Source organism: Mustela erminea, chromosome 15, assembly GCF_009829155.1.
Source record: "Mustela erminea isolate mMusErm1 chromosome 15, mMusErm1.Pri, whole genome shotgun sequence".
NCBI lineage: Eukaryota > Metazoa > Chordata > Mammalia > Carnivora > Mustelidae > Mustela > Mustela erminea.
The window spans coordinates 46056792-46073679 of NC_045628.1; the positions used below are offsets into that span (position 1 = coordinate 46056792).

The window sequence follows — 16888 nt, forward strand, 5'->3', positions numbered from 1 at the left end:
AGTAGGTCACGGTGTCTAGGGAAGAGATGCTCAAATGACTAGAGACACCATCCCATACATGATGAGAAAGATTTGGCGAGGAAATGTGTGCCAGAAGTCATTGAGGGAAGAAATAAGTCTTGGTGCTGGCTGGGGATGAAGGACTGACCTCACTGAGATTGCACCTACCCTTTCTGTCACTTTAGTTTGGTTTTGTCACTGTAATCTGCTGGATATTTCTTTTAAATTTGTTGGCTTAAGTTTTAAGGGACGTTCTTTTGCTTACTACAAACAGGTGGACTGAAAACATGATCCCAGTTGGGGATTGTAGTTAAACTTTAATTTTTGGACCAAAAAATGGTATACTAGATTTTTCCAGTTGTCTTTTGAGTAAGAAGTATTCATTTGGTACTTATGATTTACAGTATCAGTTTTTAATTGGACTCCGCAAACATTCTAAAAATAGTGTACTGTATAGTTTTAAGAACCTTTTAGAGAATTTTTTTTGGAGAAAAAGGTATGTGTTTGCCTCATGTTAATAAAATGAATAGTGATAGCTATGGTATAGTGGCAGGTTGATCTCTTTTGAGGACTGCTTTTAAGCACATATCATGTCATCTTACTATTCTTTTTTATTGTTAACTAATTAAGTCAAGGTTCTGATTTTTGTAAGCAAATTATCATTAAAGCACTCTATCTGCTAAAAGAACAAAAATGTATTCTCTTAAGATCATTAGAAGGAAAGCAATGCCTGTTGAATTTCCTCTCTCATGTTAAATCTGACATGTCAATTGTTGAAACTGCAGAGGTGTATTACTGAACTTAAAATGAGCTTACCAAATTGCTTTGATGGAGAGTTACAACAATAACCTGGATGTCCATTCATTATTCTTCTTGGTTTTAGGCAACAATACTTCAAATTAATTGATGAGTGTATATCTCAGATTGTATTGCATAGAGATGGGATGGATCCAGACTTCACATATCGAAAAAGACTAGATTTAGATTTAAGTCACTTTGTCGGTGAGTATTTCTCCTTTATTTAAACAGAAATCTTTTGTTATCCCTTAACCTGCAGGTCAGCTCTGCAGCATTGGTTTTCATCACGTGACCTGTAGAGCCCTGAGAGCCCTCGACACCCTCCCTCTCAGGGGATCTTAAGGATCCTAAATTGCCTTTTCCATTGTGTTGATACTTGTGCTGGTGATGAAACAAAAGTGGATCAAACTGCTGGCCCATGGTTAGCAATCAAGGCCTTGACACCAAATTGTGTTAGTAGCTATCATATTCCTCACGCTGAGTAAAACAAAACAATGAAAACTGCCATATTTTACTTGAGTGTCTTTGATAACTCATAACTGAAAACCATTTTGTTAAAAATCTAACCCTTGAGTACACATTACTTTAATATCCCCTAAGACAAAACATCTTGTCTTTACACATTTAGCACTTCCAGGTCCCCAAGTACAATGAGCACTTAGCTGTGGATTTGCTTGAATTGCAAGCTGAATTGGTTGATTTTTACTTTGAAAGAATGATTGTCATGAAAAGCTAGGGCTACTCAGGCGTGATTGTTTTGGCACATACTTTTTAAAAAAAGAAAAGCAGGTCTGTAATGTCAGGGAAAACAATTGATAGAATTTGTTACCAATGATCAAATTCAAGCTTTCAAGTAAAAATTTGAGTTTTGGAAAACCTGAATCTGCTACTGTTAGCTTGACAGCTTCCCTGTACTCAAATTTGTTTCTGATGAAATCAGTGGTGATTATTTTGATATCATACGATGAGATGTGTCAGTGTTTGTGGAGACTCTGCAAACCATTCTTTTCTTAATTCCAGTGCCTGATAACCAATTCTGCATGGGTAAAGAATTCATGGATTTTAAAGTTAGAGAACAAAATAATCATTGATATGTGATTCCACATAGCAACTAATGTGGAAAGAGTATGTGTATGTCAAATTTTGGCATGGCATGAAAAAAGAATATCCCTTATTTGAGTGAGGTGGTTTTTTTCTTCATAGGATATTTGAGTCTGGGAAGAGGTATGGAATGTATAAAATGAGAAAGAAAAGAGTTAATATTAGTGGTACTGATAAAGAAAGTACTTATTTCTCTCCACAGGAGAGAAGCAATAAGTTCCTGATAGTGGGAGGGACAGAGAAATAAGGAAAAACATCTTATGAATACGAAGCAAACTAAAATGTGGAGCAATTTTGAATAGTATCTGCAAATCAAGTTTGTTCTACCTAATGATTAGGAATGCTTTTACTTGAGTAGATGAGAGGTTTTAGACATTGAACCCTTGTGAAGGAAATAGACGCCATGACTACTACTTGGCTCTATGAGTGAAACATATTTACTTAGTTACAACAAATACATTGTATGTGTTGATTTTAAATATTTACAAAAACCTTAGAGACAATGCAGAGGACTTACAGAAGAGAATGTCACTGTGTTCATGTGAATAGGTGAGTGTGAGGATCTGGGGTCGCACATTAGGGTAGAAAGATGAAGGAAAGTATGGGGCGCAGATAACTTCAGATATTAGAGTGGAAATCAGGAGATGCTGTTTTCATAACAGAGATCAGAGGTTTAAGTATTTATTTACTGTTCTAGAGCCAGCCATTTTTGAAAGCAAAATTATTAAAATAAATGGGATTAGATAAGGAACACCATTTTTATCTTCTATTATAGGAAGCTATCTGTAATATATTAAATAGGTAAATCAAGAAATTATGGTATAAACATTTTATGTAGAGTATGGAAGCTAACTGCCAGAGTAATCCAATAAAAGAAGAACTGTGGGAGGTCGCAGTATGAAAATGGAATTGAGTTTTTAGTGTAGTGATTTGTTGTTACTTTTCATCATAAGCCTTCTGTAATGTGTTTTTTTAAAACTGTGTTTATGTATTTTATTTAAAAAAGAAAGGCACTATTAAAGTCCTAACAATTTCAAGAAGTACCAGAATAAAAAAAAATTGTCATTGTAATTTTAGATACTTGCATAGACCAAGCCAAACTAGAAGAGTTTGAAGAGAAAGCATTGGAACTTCACAAGAAAGTAAGTAATTTTGAGTAACTTTGGAAGACTCTGTGAGGAGACTCCTCAGGCGTGCTTCTGCCTCAGGGACTTTGCTTGGTGTTCCCACTCTCTCCTGTACCTCCTTCAGGTAGCGCAAATGCCATCCGAGAGGAGGATTTCCTAGACTATTTAAAAATTCTAACCTTCCACTCCCAACCCTGACTCTTTCTCTGTTATGTCTTCTTCTGTTGTATTCTTTATCTGACATGCCACGTGGTGTCCGTGGATGTATTGTCTCTTTCCTCCTCCAGAGTAAACTTTAGGAAGGATTTTTGTTTGTAAGTTTGTTTGAAGGATTTTGTTTATTCACTGTCCCTGTACCTCGAACAGTTCCTGGCCCTCAGAATTAACAACAACAACAACAACAACAACAAAAATACGTGAATGAATAAATGAAAAAAAATTATATTCCTCAAGAAATCCTGTAACTTAGGCCCTTAGGGTTGAAATTATATCTAAAAGTTTTAAAGCTTAGTTTTTGTTTTGGGTAAAGTTGCTTCCTTAGATCTAGCTGAACATATAAAACTGTCATTTTTGTAGGTCAGATGTATCTGATATAGCAGTTCCTTTGTTTCTGCCCAGTATTGGTGACAAGCCATTCCCTACTTTTCTTTAAGGTACTGTTCTGTGGTTTCATCTCTGCTCAGCATGGACCTGTTAGACTTCTTCTCTGTTTTGAAAAATTTACGTTGGTGTTCTTCACATTTTAAGTAGTCACTCTGATTTAAATTCTTGTGGCTGGTTTCTCACATGGGAGGAATAAATGATAATTACTACTACCAGCACCTGACTGGACATACACTAAATGAACATTTACTCTGTGTTTTGTACCATGTCTGAGGGGCTACTTTTTGGATCTATCAGGACCTAGATAAATCTTGAGAGAATTGTACATTTTTATAACTTTTTTTTTTAAGATTTTATTTATTCATTTGACAGACAGACATCACAAATAGCCAGAGAGGCAGGCAGAGAGAGAGAGAAGAGGAAGCAGTTTCCCCACTGAGCAGAGATCCCGATGTGGGGCTTGATCCCAGGACCCTGGGATCATGACCCGAGCCGGAGGCAGAGGCTTTAACCCATTGAGCCACCCAGGCGCCCCATAACCTTTTAAGATAATATAACTTGCCTATCATCTGATAGGCAGCCTTTCATTAGTTACTGGGAATTTATGAAAAACTGTAAATGTCCTGTGTGAGAAGTCCTGAGATTCACCACCTAGTGAGAGATGACTAACTCCCCGGCCTTTGGCTACACACTAGGATAACAGCTGCGAATATGCTACTGTCATTGCACTGCAGTGATGTAGGAGACAAATTAGTGGGTCATTTAAGTGTCATATGTGCTACTGTTGATAGGTTATGGTGTTGTAAGGTGTGCCCTCACCCTGATCTCGTATTCCAACCTCACTACTTCTCTACTGTTTTAATTTTTCATGAGAAAGTAGTAGTAATCTTTCAAGTACTTGATTTGGTTGCATCCCAGATAGCGTAAATTTGCTTTTATAATCATTTTTAGGTGTATGGTATATATGAGTATCGTTAAATGTGATACCCTTCTCAACATATTGTTTTAAAATTGTCAAGTTTAAGTGTAAGTGGAAGAAAGACCTTGCTCAAGGTTACTTGTCTCCTTTTAGTCAGAAGTTATATGTCTTAGGTATATTCAGAAAATATTGTTGGCTCCATAAAAGATTTCTATTGCCATACCATTTTGTATATATCAGCAAGAACTTCTTTCTGATAGCTTTATAAGGATACATGTAAATACTTTGCTTTAGGCAGGAAGCTATCATAGTTGCTAGACACATTCTTTATTTTGGTGCATAAATTTGAAAAATGAAGACCAGAAATGTCAGAAAGTACATAGAGAATATTGAATTATCAACCTTCTTGTACAGATGCACTAATACATTTACCCTAGGGAATGAAATTAAGCAGAGCTTCAGCCTTAACTGTGTTTCTTGACATTTTTGCGTGTAATTTTGTAAGCGTAATATTGCTTTAGTAACTCTTTTTGGAGAAGAAGGCTATCATATTTGTTTTTATAAAGTATGTCTTTAATGGAGATTCATTTTATCCCCAAGGCTACTGTGATTTGACTATAGATATTATAAAAATGCTAAAGCAAAGTTTATATTTTGTCTGATCCTGTTAATAGGGTAGGATGTAGAAATTTCTCTCTTTGTTAAATAATAGAGATACTTTAAGTAAGACCAAGTTAATAAATTCCTTTAGAGTATACTAATTATGAGTCTGGCGGTTTGGGTAGTTTTATTTTTTTCCATTAAGTAGTCCTTTTTCCTCCCCAAAATTCTAAACTCTAAGCCATATAAGGTAGGATTGTGTACGTATTGATATTTTGAAGAAGACTTCATTTTAACTCTCATAGGACTTTAATTTTTTATTTCTTGCTAAGCAGCAGTAAACATTGAGCAGTCATAAAAGGGAGAATAGAGAACATGACCTCTCAAAGATTTTTCATGCTGGGAGATTGAGGAACTTTAATATATGATATTGACATATTTATTCACAACATATAAAGGGAGATTTGACAGGAATTGACTCCATCTGTTCATTCAAGAAATATTTATTGAGTTTAGTTTAAAATGTAAGGCTTTGGAAAGGTGATGAATAAAATACGTTCTCACTATTAATAAGCTTCCAGGTTGGTGAGTGTTACTGAGGTATGTGATAGTGCATTTCAATATTTTTATATTACAGTGTAATAAGTGTGATGGTAGTTAAACCCTCTGCTGTGTGTGTGCCTATAGAAAGGGTTCCTCATCTAGTCTTGGGTGACCAAGGGAGGCTTAGCCAAGGAAGTGATAACTAATATGAGGTGACAAACTGAGATAGCCAAGAGGGAGATATAGGGAAATTTTATTGCAAATTTCCTATAAGCCTCTCAAGATTAATATTTCTGAAACCAAATTCATTTTTCTTTTCCCTAAAATGCCCTTTCAGGAGCACCTGGGTGGCTTAGTCATTTACACGTCTGACTGTGTGATTTCCATTCAGGTCACATTGGTCGTGAGATCTAATCCTGCGTTGTTGGGTTCTATTCTTAGCGGGGAGTCTGCTTGAGAGTCTCTCCTTCTGCCCCTCCCCGTGCTCTCTTGCTCTCTAAAATAATCTTTTTAAAAAAATGTCTTTCCTTCAGGTATTTTATATTCCTATTTCCCCCCTAAAATTCTAATATTTAGTTTCCAGCTTACAAAGCAATAAAACACTATCATCATCTTAGATATATTTCCCTTATTCATTTCCTACATTGTTATACACTATTTAGATTCTGGGTTTTTTTTTTTATTTCGTTTTGTTTTATTTTGTTTAGTTTTTTTTATTTTTTTTTTTAACAGATTTTATTTATTTACCAGACACAGTGAGAGAGGAAATATAAGCAGGGGGAGCAGGAGAGGGAGAAAAGCAGGCTTCCACTGAGCAGGGAACCTGATGTGGGGCTCAATCCCGGGACCCTGGGATCATGACTGGAGCTGAAGGCAAACACTTAACGACTGAGCCACCAAACGCCCCAAGATTCTTGTTTGTTTTTTCTGTTTTTTTGTTTGTTTTGTTCTGTTTTATTTTAAAAGACCAAAACGAAACCTTACATTTTTTTCCCCCCATTCCTTTGTCTTCTCCCTTTGTTCAGGCAGGCCTTCAGTTCTTGCTTGAATAACTGGAGGACCTCCAAACTCATTTTCATGTGTCTGGTGTTTCTCTTTCAGACCACCTTCTACCCTGCTGCAGGTTGGGTTATTTGAAGGGCAGATTTGATTATGTTAATTTCTTATTTATTTATTTATTTATTTATTATTTATTCGCCATAGTTTTCAGGCAAAAGGGAAAACTTTGGCTTATTGTAAAATTCCTTTGAACAGTTTCATTCCTGGCTACATCAGTGACTTCATCCCTTGCAATTTCGCTTCCTCCCTCCTTTTATGGCCCTGACATGTGGTTGCTTATCTTTTATGCACTGTGCTAGACCCTCGGTTTGAAGTGCTAAGTGCTCTTCTCAGCTGCCTACTTAAGTTCTTTAAATGTGTGGTCAAACACCATTCCTCCAGGAATCACTCCCATGCCAGCAGTCTTATTTCTCTATTGCTGGTAATTTTCATAGGTTTTGGGTTATTAGTTTGCTTTTATTTTGCCACCAGACACACTGCACATTCTAAAAACAATCACAGTATTCTATTCAACTGTATATCTCTAGCACGTACCACTTTGAGGAACACACCAGACACATGCTATTACTTACTATATAATAGGAAATAGGTAGTTTGGGGCCAAGTCCCAGGAGGTTCCTAGATACAAGGTTGAGTGTAGTCTTTAAATAAAGTCACTAAAAGTTTAAGAACAAAAGGAGTCATGTTTTTTGAGTCATCTTTTAGAAAGATTAGCATTCAAAGAAGTTTGTAGTGGGGGAGGTAATACTGGTTTTAAAAATACTGGTCTTGTTTTTTTTGCCTTGAAAGATGTTCATTGACTATTTGAAAATACATTTCTGGACTGATTAGCGGTGTGGAATTCAGATGAGAAGCTGGGCTGGTGGTAGGGATTAGGGCACCATCGGTGTATGTAGGGAGATTGGAGCATGTGGGTGTGGAAGATACCATTCTATCAGACATGGAAGTGAGACCAGCAGAGGGGTGAAGGAAGAGTCCCATAACAGAGAAATGTTATAGGGTAGGACTGGGGAGTAGGAACTATTGAAGAATTGGTAGGAACAGTCAAGGAGTTAGTAGGAGAACCAGAACAGTGTGTTGTAATGGAACACACTGGCACACAGAGAATGAATATGGGGGCAAATTTGCTTACACTATATTGTGGTGGGGGACACCTATGGGGAGGTGAGTGTATGAAAAATCTTTGGAACTTTTGCCTAATTTTGTTGTAAACCTAAAGGAGTTCTGAAAAATAAAATCTATCTTATAAAACAAACTATGAAACTTTACCTAAATGTAAGTTGTAGGAAGGTGGTATGTTTTCATCTAAACTCAGGGTTGGAAGGCAAAATCTGGCTTTTATTTTCACCTCTTTACTTACCGGCTGTATGATGAGGGACTAGTTCCAGGACAAAATAAGATTCATAAATTTTTAAGTGCCTTTTGTAAACTGTTGATTTTTATATTTTTATGTGTGTATGAATTGAGGTTTGACTGTATTTTAAAGTCTAAAGTCTATATTTGGGAAGTAGTTGTATTTTTTTTTATTTTTTTATTTTTCTCTTTTTAAAAGAGTCAAATAAATGTTCCTGGTTGTGAGACACTACCCTAATGAAATTCCCTTGTGCCAGGCGAGGTTTTCAGTCATGACAATGGAAGGGTGAAGCTATTTGAATGCAAGGTGGGAATTTGTGATGAGGGGCTATATAAATTAGAAAACTCACTGGGTTCACCAAATTTTACTGTTTGCCTTCCTTGCACAAGGTATTGTACCAGAGTCTTTGAAAGATTAATTTACCATTAATCTCTCAAAGATTAATCTCCCAAAGATTAATGGGAAATAACACAGATTTTATTCTCTTAAATTATCATTGAGGGGTTAGAACTACATCAGGGCCCTTAGCTCTCACGATGGTGTAAGAAAAAGTGACACGTTTACAAAATGGAGTCCTTTAATTATAAATAATACTAAAACGGAATTCTTTTAATTCCTATTGATAAGCTTCCCATAAAAATTTTAAGTAGAAGTTTTTGCAGGTAGGGGTCACGGAACTCAGTGCAGTGCTTTGCTCTCTATTATTGTGCCCAAAGTTACAATGATATTTAGGGACTTTTAAGAAAAATGTCAGTGTTGAAGATACCTCTGAGCCACTTTGCTCTGCCGAGAGGAGAAGGTCAGACTCCATCTTTGGCTTTGTCTGCTCTCTTGCAAATTGAATGATTTTTGATGGGACCTGGAGGGACCTAGAAAAAGACTTTGGGTGACTTAGCAAAATCTGCCATTCTTTTCATAAAAAGTCTGTGTTCTGCTGACATCATTACAGTCATATTTTTCTATGAAGAATAGTGCTTTTCAGTGACGTCTTTCTGTCTCCCGGTTTTTCTGTCTTTTTTTTTTTTTTTCCCCCTCCCTCCTCTGCAGTTTGAAAAAGAGTTTACTGATCACCAAGAAACTCAGGCCCAATTGCAGAAAAAAGAAGCAGAGATTAATGAACTTCAAGCAGAGTTACAAGCTTTTAAGTCACAGGTAAAATACCATCTTTCTTGATTGAATTTGGGTATTGAAAGCTTACCAGGGAAGCAAAGGTCATGTCATATCTTCATAGCTCAAAAGGTTTCAACTTTAATTTCACTAGTATGTTTTCATGGTATTGTTTCTATGTATTTCTATTCTGTAAATTTTTTAAAAAATGACTTTGCCCCCCCTTTTTTTCTACTTGCATTTTTAAGAAATTTACTAATTAATCTGCTTGCTTATGTTTCATTTGGGTTTTGTTCTTAATGTCACGTGTTTTATATGTAACCATAAAGGGTAAGAAAGTATTTTACTCTTCGATTTGTCATTCATCACTGTTCTTTATCCCACTACAGGAAATTATTGCTCAAGCTATTTATTTTTCAAAACCTTCAGGCTGTGGGTACCTTGCAGTGAAAGATAACCTCTAGCTGAATGAGAACATTTTCTGATAATTTTTCAATTTCCAAAAGTAAACAGATTTAAAACATGACAAAAAAGAGAGCAAATCTGGATTATGAAGCAGATAGCTCACATACACCCTCCACACATAAAACATTTAGATAGCAAGAAATATATCATCTGCATGTTGTAAATAGATGACAGTAAGGAGTAGAATATTCATAACTAAATTTCTTCATGTAGATTTACATATAGGATCATGAGCAGTATGTATAGTTTTGGCTCATTTTCTTTCATCCTAATTTATGGTTGTGTCAAAATAGTCTCAGATGTACCATTTCCTATATCGGGTTACTATTTCCCATATTATTGGCTATTTTGTTTTCTTTTAAATACTTAGTTGATAGTTTTGTTACGGAGATTGTAAGAAGTTACCCGAAGACATAGTTCAATGTTAAGTGTCCACTTTTAAGGGAAAAAACCTCTTTTCTGTAAGAATATGACTCTCAATGATCTTTCTTTAGTGTGCAAGAAGGAAGTACAACTTATTGAAACTTTTCATCTTTCCCATGTGGCTCCTTGTCTCTCACACTAAGAGAAACATTTGATTATGTTTTATATTTCAGATTGAGTTATAGGCAGGGCCTGAGATATTTATGTGCAGCTTCTCTTGGTCTGGGCTAATAGAAATTTTAAAAAACTTTTTAATTTCTTCTAGTTGAAGGATTACTTGTAAATCCAATCTAAAGAATTCCTGTTGATTGAAAAAAGAAAATAACCTCCAAGTTTGGATATATTATTGCTGCTTGTGTTTTATATAAATAAAGGAATGAATTTATTTTATAACTGAGATTAAGCCCAGGAATCTCCTATGTTATTTAAAAATGTGGATAAGGATGACTAGTTTTGTACATCAGAAGCAAGCCTGGAATTAGACACTTAGTATTGGCCACCATATTAATTTTTGAAGAACAATAGGAATTTTTTTTTTTTTTTGGAATTTTTTTTTTGATTGGTGTGTGTTTCTCATGAAATCCATTCATTTGTCTTAAGATTCTTCTCTCTGTTTAACACATATTCTGTTATTTATGATTTTTTTCCTTTATTCTCTTAACAACCAACTAGTGTCAGGTGCTGGGGATATGACAATGAGCAGGTTAATCACAGGATAATCTGACCTCCTGAAAACTATATTTAAGTCAACCATACTCATCAAATGAGCTAATATAGAGCAGAAATTCAACCATATCTTTAAGACATTTCTAGTTAATTATAAAATGCACATTGAGTGTGAATATAACATACATACTTAACATTCAGAGGGCAGTACTATCCATTCTAACAGCAAAGCAGCATAATGCTAGATTCATTCTACTGTGTAGTTAATGTTTTTGTTAAGATACATGCTTTGATTTTTGGTTTCAGTTTCTTTTATAACACTTTTTCTTTGTGCTGATCTCAGATGTCAGTTTCAGGCTTTTATACATGATCTGTTTTTCCATAATTGTGCCATGAAATTTTGAAAATGATTTATTAGCATTTATTAAATGCTACCATTTGCAAGGTGTTTTGTGTATGTGTGTGTGTGTGTGTATCTTAGAACTGAAGTAATTATAGGAAAATAATCCTATCACAAAAAATTATCAACTCTCACCTTTATAATAATTAAAAGGCATTCATTCTTACCATGGCATGGAGACAAAAGGACAAAAGTGACCAGTAACCATATTTAGTTCTTGTTCACTCCTGATTTTGCATTGCTTCTCTGTGACATTGGACACTATAGACCAGCACTCCCCTCCTTCCCGTGTGACTCATGAACCTGTACTTGTCTGCTTTTTCTCTCACCTTTCATTTATTCATTCATTCTACACAAATTTCTTCACTGGCTGTCATTTGCCAGTTGCCACTTTCAGTGCTGGAGAAAGAGTAGTAAATTCTGTAGACTTCATCACTTCCCTCATGGAAGTTATAATCTTTCAAAGAGGTAAATGCTTATGATTCAGTGCAATCCAAGAGAAGCACAAAGTGCTCTCAGTGTAAGAGGAGTGTAAGAGGAGAGCAGGCTTTCCTGAGGAAAGAATGTGCTAGCTAAGACTGAAAGGATCAGTGGAAATGAGCCATGTGCCAAGACTCGAGTTCTAGGCAGAAGGAATAGCATGTGCCAGGGCCTAGAAATCGCTGTGAGGTTGGCATCTACATGGAACTGTATGTGAAAGCCAGTTCACGAGGACCATGATGTGCTGCCCCCTGTAGGTCCTACTTAGGAATTTCAGATTTTTTTTTTTCCTCTCAAGGTAAAGACATGATGATCTAACAATAGTATTATAGACTGTCTTGATCTTTTTGTTGTTTAAGTTCTCATTTAAATGCTGGTATTCTATAGAATTCCGTACATAGAATTTCTTTATGTTATATGCTCTGTTCATACTGAGTGAACTTAGCTACTCTCGTGACTTGAACTATCACCTAGATACTGCTGATTTTCAAATCTTCTAGACCTCTATACTCATATCCTTCTTGGACATCTCTTCCTAGATGGCCATAACCATCAAAATAGGAAATAATATTTCTGGCAGTTACAGTTTTATGAAAACAAAAGTGAAACTCTTTAATTGGGGGGAAAAACTCCAATTTGGTTGGAATTTTGTTTTGTTTTGTTTTTTTGTTTTTGTTTTTGTTTTTGTTTGTTTTTGGTTAATCCATGTGAAATTGCTAATAGTGAATCATCTTTGATTTAAATAATAGTTTTTGAGGAAAGTGTACCTTTATATGCGTTGTAGATGTTTTTAGTCATGTTTCTCGTTTCTTCTTCTCCTCTAGTTTGGTGCCTTGCCGGCTGGTACAAATAACGTTTTGCCGCTGTCCAAAGAAAATGGAGCTGGCCCCCCAGCACTGGCTCCTCCCCCGCCACTGCCCTCCTATGGAGGCGGGCTGCCTCCACCCCCTCCACCTCCTCCTCCTCCTCCACTTCCAGGAATGCCAATGCCCTTTGGTGGTCCTGTGCCCCCACCACCTCCCCTGGGATTTCTCAACGGGCGAAACTCTCCTCCTCCACCAACCCTACCATTTGGATTAAAACCAAAGAAAGAATTTAAACCTGAAACCAACATGAGAAGATTGAATTGGTTAAAGGTAAAAGAGAACTAAATGGAAGAAAAATACACTATCACCTCCATTAAAATTTAATTTTATATTTGCTTGTATTTAATTTCTAGTGGAAATTCTAATCACAGTGACATTAAATAGACAAGCATTATTTTAATTAAACAAAGTGTTGAGGCAAAGCCCTTTTCTCTCGACTAAGGCTTTCTAGTTTAGAAATTTGGTAAGAGTTAATAATTGTTAAATGGGATTTGATTCATCATCAAATTGGTAATTCAGCATTACCATTGAGCCCATTATAAGGTGTTTCTCAAAAGTACAAAGAACCTTAATGTTCTTTGGAACTTTTTTTCTGTTGGTAGCCATTGGAAAAACCAACACTAGTTGTCGAAGTTAATATTCATTTAGTCAGGACACAGAAATTCTGAATCCTGCAGAAAGATGGTTTCTTGGTCACACAGCCTTGGAAGGAGAGGTGTAATGTATCCTGTACTTGAATTGTTGCTGTGCACACAAGCATATCAAAGACTCTGAGAGGTATAATTAATAAGCAACAAATTTTATTTCACTCTGCTTCAAACCCTCAACTATGTGACAGTGGAACTTTTTTTCCTCCCTTAATAAAACGTTAGCTTCTTGAGGAGCTTGGATTTTATTGAACACACTTTGGGGAAAAATATTACAGGGATTACTTCATAAACATCTGCTGGCAGCTATGGGACCCTGGGTCTGAACATACTGATTGAGCTGGGACAGATGGAACACCCAACTATTTAGGAATCCGTCTCTCTGATTGCAGATCAGACCTCATGAAATGACTGAAAACTGTTTCTGGATAAAAGTAAATGAAAATAAGTATGAAAATGTGGATTTGCTTTGTAAACTTGAGAATACGTTTTGTTGCCAACAAAAAGGTAAGTTGAACATCATGCCTACTTGTTAATTTTAGTACGTTAATGTTGTCAATTTTTATACATTAACTTCTAGAAAACATTATTTTAAGAGTCTTAGAGATATTTTTTGCTTCACTAATCGTTAAATAAATTATCTAATGAAAAGAAATGTTTAAAATACAGATTTTGTTATTCGGATTACTGCATGAGAAATCTTCAAAATGCAAATGTTTAATACTGAACTTTGTCAAATTTTCAGTATAATATCTTTTTTGAAGATGTTATGAATTGGACTTTTGAAAAGGAGGATGTTTTCATGGAGAATTTCGGCGTGAGAATCCCTTTTAGTCAGTGGGGCATAGAAATACAAACAAAATGTGAACCTTTGCTCGAGTCAGAATTTTACCACCCTTTAATATTAGAGTGATGGTCACAATATTTATTATGAATCACATGGGACAGAAATAACAAATTTATAGAATACCTTGAAAGTTACCTTAAAAAACAAGGATATGAGTAAATTATATGATCTTTTCATTAAAAATAATAGCATTCATTTCCAGTTATTTTTTGTGATAGCTTTTACTCATTTCGTGTGATTTTTGTTTTGTTTTGTTTAGAAATAACTCAAACATTATTCCTATCTGTACATTGGGTTTCCACTACATGTTTCAGAGCTGATATGCACATAAGCTATAAAGTTAATTTTTAAATTATGTAATGCTTACATTTTAGGTCTATATTACAAGGTACTTAGATCAGTGATTACCTTTTAATTTTCAAAAAGGAATCTTTTTCACCATAAACTATGTCACTTATGACCCTGGGCTCATTGAGCATAGAGAGCTGGAGAAGAGAGACTGTATTCCAGCTGGAGATGGGAAGGCTTGCTGTAGAGAGGGAAGCTTTAACTTCTTAAGATACCTACTATGGGGGCACCTGGGTGGCCCAGTCAATTAAACATCTGCCTTTGGCACAGGTCATGATCTTGGGGTCCTGGGATTGAGCCCCATATTGTTGGGGGGGGTCCCTGCTCAGTGGGGAGCCTGCTTCTCCCTCTCACTCTGCCACTCCTCCACCCCATTTGTGCCCTGTCTCTCTCTCTCAAACAAAAATCTTACAAAAAAAAAGATACCTACTAAGTGATAGGCACTATGCTATGTATCTGATTTAACTTGACAATCACGGCAATGAAAGGATATTGACAGATACTAAAAAAATTGCATTCCTTTGAAATGCTTGTAAAATAGAACTATAAATTAGAGTCTCTTTCTAAAAAGTAGTTGTAAGTTAAAAACTCTAAAAGGTAATTGTGAATGAAGGTGGTTTCCCAGAATTTGGGATAAGCCTAAAGCCTTCAGCAGATATTTTTGGGCACTGTCCTTGTTCAAAATAGTAAAACTGATGCATTTTGATCTTTGAAAACAGTAGGAATTTTCTCAGCAAGCTTATCCTAGGAAAACTTGTGAAGTAAGCAGATCTTAATTTTACCTTTTGATTATGGAGAATGAACATTTTCTTTGAATAAGATTAGTGCACTCTTCAGGCAATCAAGGAAAATATATGGCAGTTAAAATGTGTATTTACATGTAAAACACTTCAGAATTTCAGATTCCATATTCTGGAATTGATTAGTTTTCCCTTCGCTTTCCTAGTAGGTACAAATGGTGGTACCTTAAAGCTATTTAAGTAATACTGCCATCCAGCTACTGTCTCTGTCTCTTTTTTTTTTCTCTTTACTCTGATTACTTTCTTAATTAATGAGGCTCAAAAGGGAAACTTGTTAGCATGTCTTTAATTTAGCTGTAGTGCTAGCCCTAAATGAAATAATTGGACCTTTAAAAAATTCTTAAGTCATCTAACTTTAGCCTTGAGATTCAAGGTTGAAAAAAAAAAAAAACAACAATGTATTTGCTGAATCTAATGTTAGTCATGAAGCGTAAGGCGAGGGAAGGATGATCTTTTTCTGAGTGTCCTGTACTTCCATCCCTCTCTTTTTTGGACATGCTGTCCCCTTGGCCCGGAGTCTCTCATTTGACTTAGAGGCTGTCAGGGACCCATGACTTCTATTGTCTCAGCTCAGATGCTACCTTCTTTCTTCTGTGACGGTGGAAGATGCTTCCATGGATCAGATTTCCAAGGTTGTCCTCCTGGGCAATGCCAACATTTCACAGTCACAACAGGAAACAGGCTGAGAAGGTGACAACTTTTTGGTCTGGGTTTTAAGGAATAATTCCTGGAGAACATTATTCATGGAGAATTAAGAGCACTTTTTAGCATTCCTAGTACTTAAGATTATAGTGGAAAACAAAACTGCTGCTTTCAGAGAAGTAGGATTTCCTATAGCCATTATGTGGAAAAGATCAGAAAGGAAGGCCAGAGGAAAGTATCTGGAAAGCTTAGACAAGACTGAGGGCTGGTGGAGTGGACATGTCTCTACTTGTCTCTTTATTCACAGCCTGGTCCCTGAGGCTTTAGGTCCAAGTCTTAACTTTTTGCCCATCTCTTTTGTGACTCCTGAGGTTACTTTGAATCGATTTTGTGATTTTCGCAGAATTCAAAATTAAACCTCGTCACTTATTATTCAGTCCAAGGTGGCCCTGTAGTTGCTCTGCTCCCTCGCTGTGGGAGTTGGGGAAGATAGAGGCATTGTCTACTGGTTGATTTTTCGTCACTGGTTTGGATCACAGCACAGCTCAACAGGGAAGGTTACAGGATTCTCATCACTGGAGACTACTGGGTTTTAGAGAACTAACATTATCTGGTTTTCACTGCAGTAATTCTTTTGCCAAAGAACTGGGGCATTTTGTGACAACATGGATGGGCCTCGAGGGCATTATGCTAAATGAAAATAAGTCGGACAGAGAAAGACAAATACTGTCTGATTTCTCTTCTATGTAGAACCTCAGAACAACAAACAATAAAAGCAAACTAAGCTATGGATACAGAGAACAGATTGGTGGTTGCCCGAGGCCTAGGTAGTGGAAGTGGGCAAAAGAGGGTATAAATTTGTTAAACAAAAAACCCAGAGCTATTTCTCTGATTACAAAGGTGGAAGTTCCATCCCAGGAATTTAAAATGGTAAATGCTAATCAGTTTTGCTCCCTAAACATTTGAAGCAGGTAGAAAGTAAAAAGAACTGAATTCAGTCATTTACTCTCTATCTGTTCTAATCACATACTCTATTTTTTTTTGGATTACTTATTATTGTTATTATTATTATCATTATTATTTTATTATGGAA

General features: G+C 36.0%; 1 protein-coding gene across 5 annotated transcripts in view; it reads left to right on the top strand.

Moving 5' to 3' along the window:
- Positions 1–16888, top strand: part of DIAPH3 (diaphanous related formin 3) — a 499882-nt gene that overhangs the window by 177919 nt on the left and 305075 nt on the right. For all 5 annotated transcript variants that reach the window (XM_032314557.1, XM_032314558.1, XM_032314559.1 and 2 more), the window contains 5 exons: positions 884–1002; positions 2977–3041; positions 9152–9256; positions 12470–12781; positions 13551–13665. In XM_032314557.1, the coding sequence (XP_032170448.1) occupies positions 884–1002; positions 2977–3041; positions 9152–9256; positions 12470–12781; positions 13551–13665 (716 nt within the window). The remainder of the gene's footprint in view (positions 1–883; positions 1003–2976; positions 3042–9151; positions 9257–12469; positions 12782–13550; positions 13666–16888) is intronic.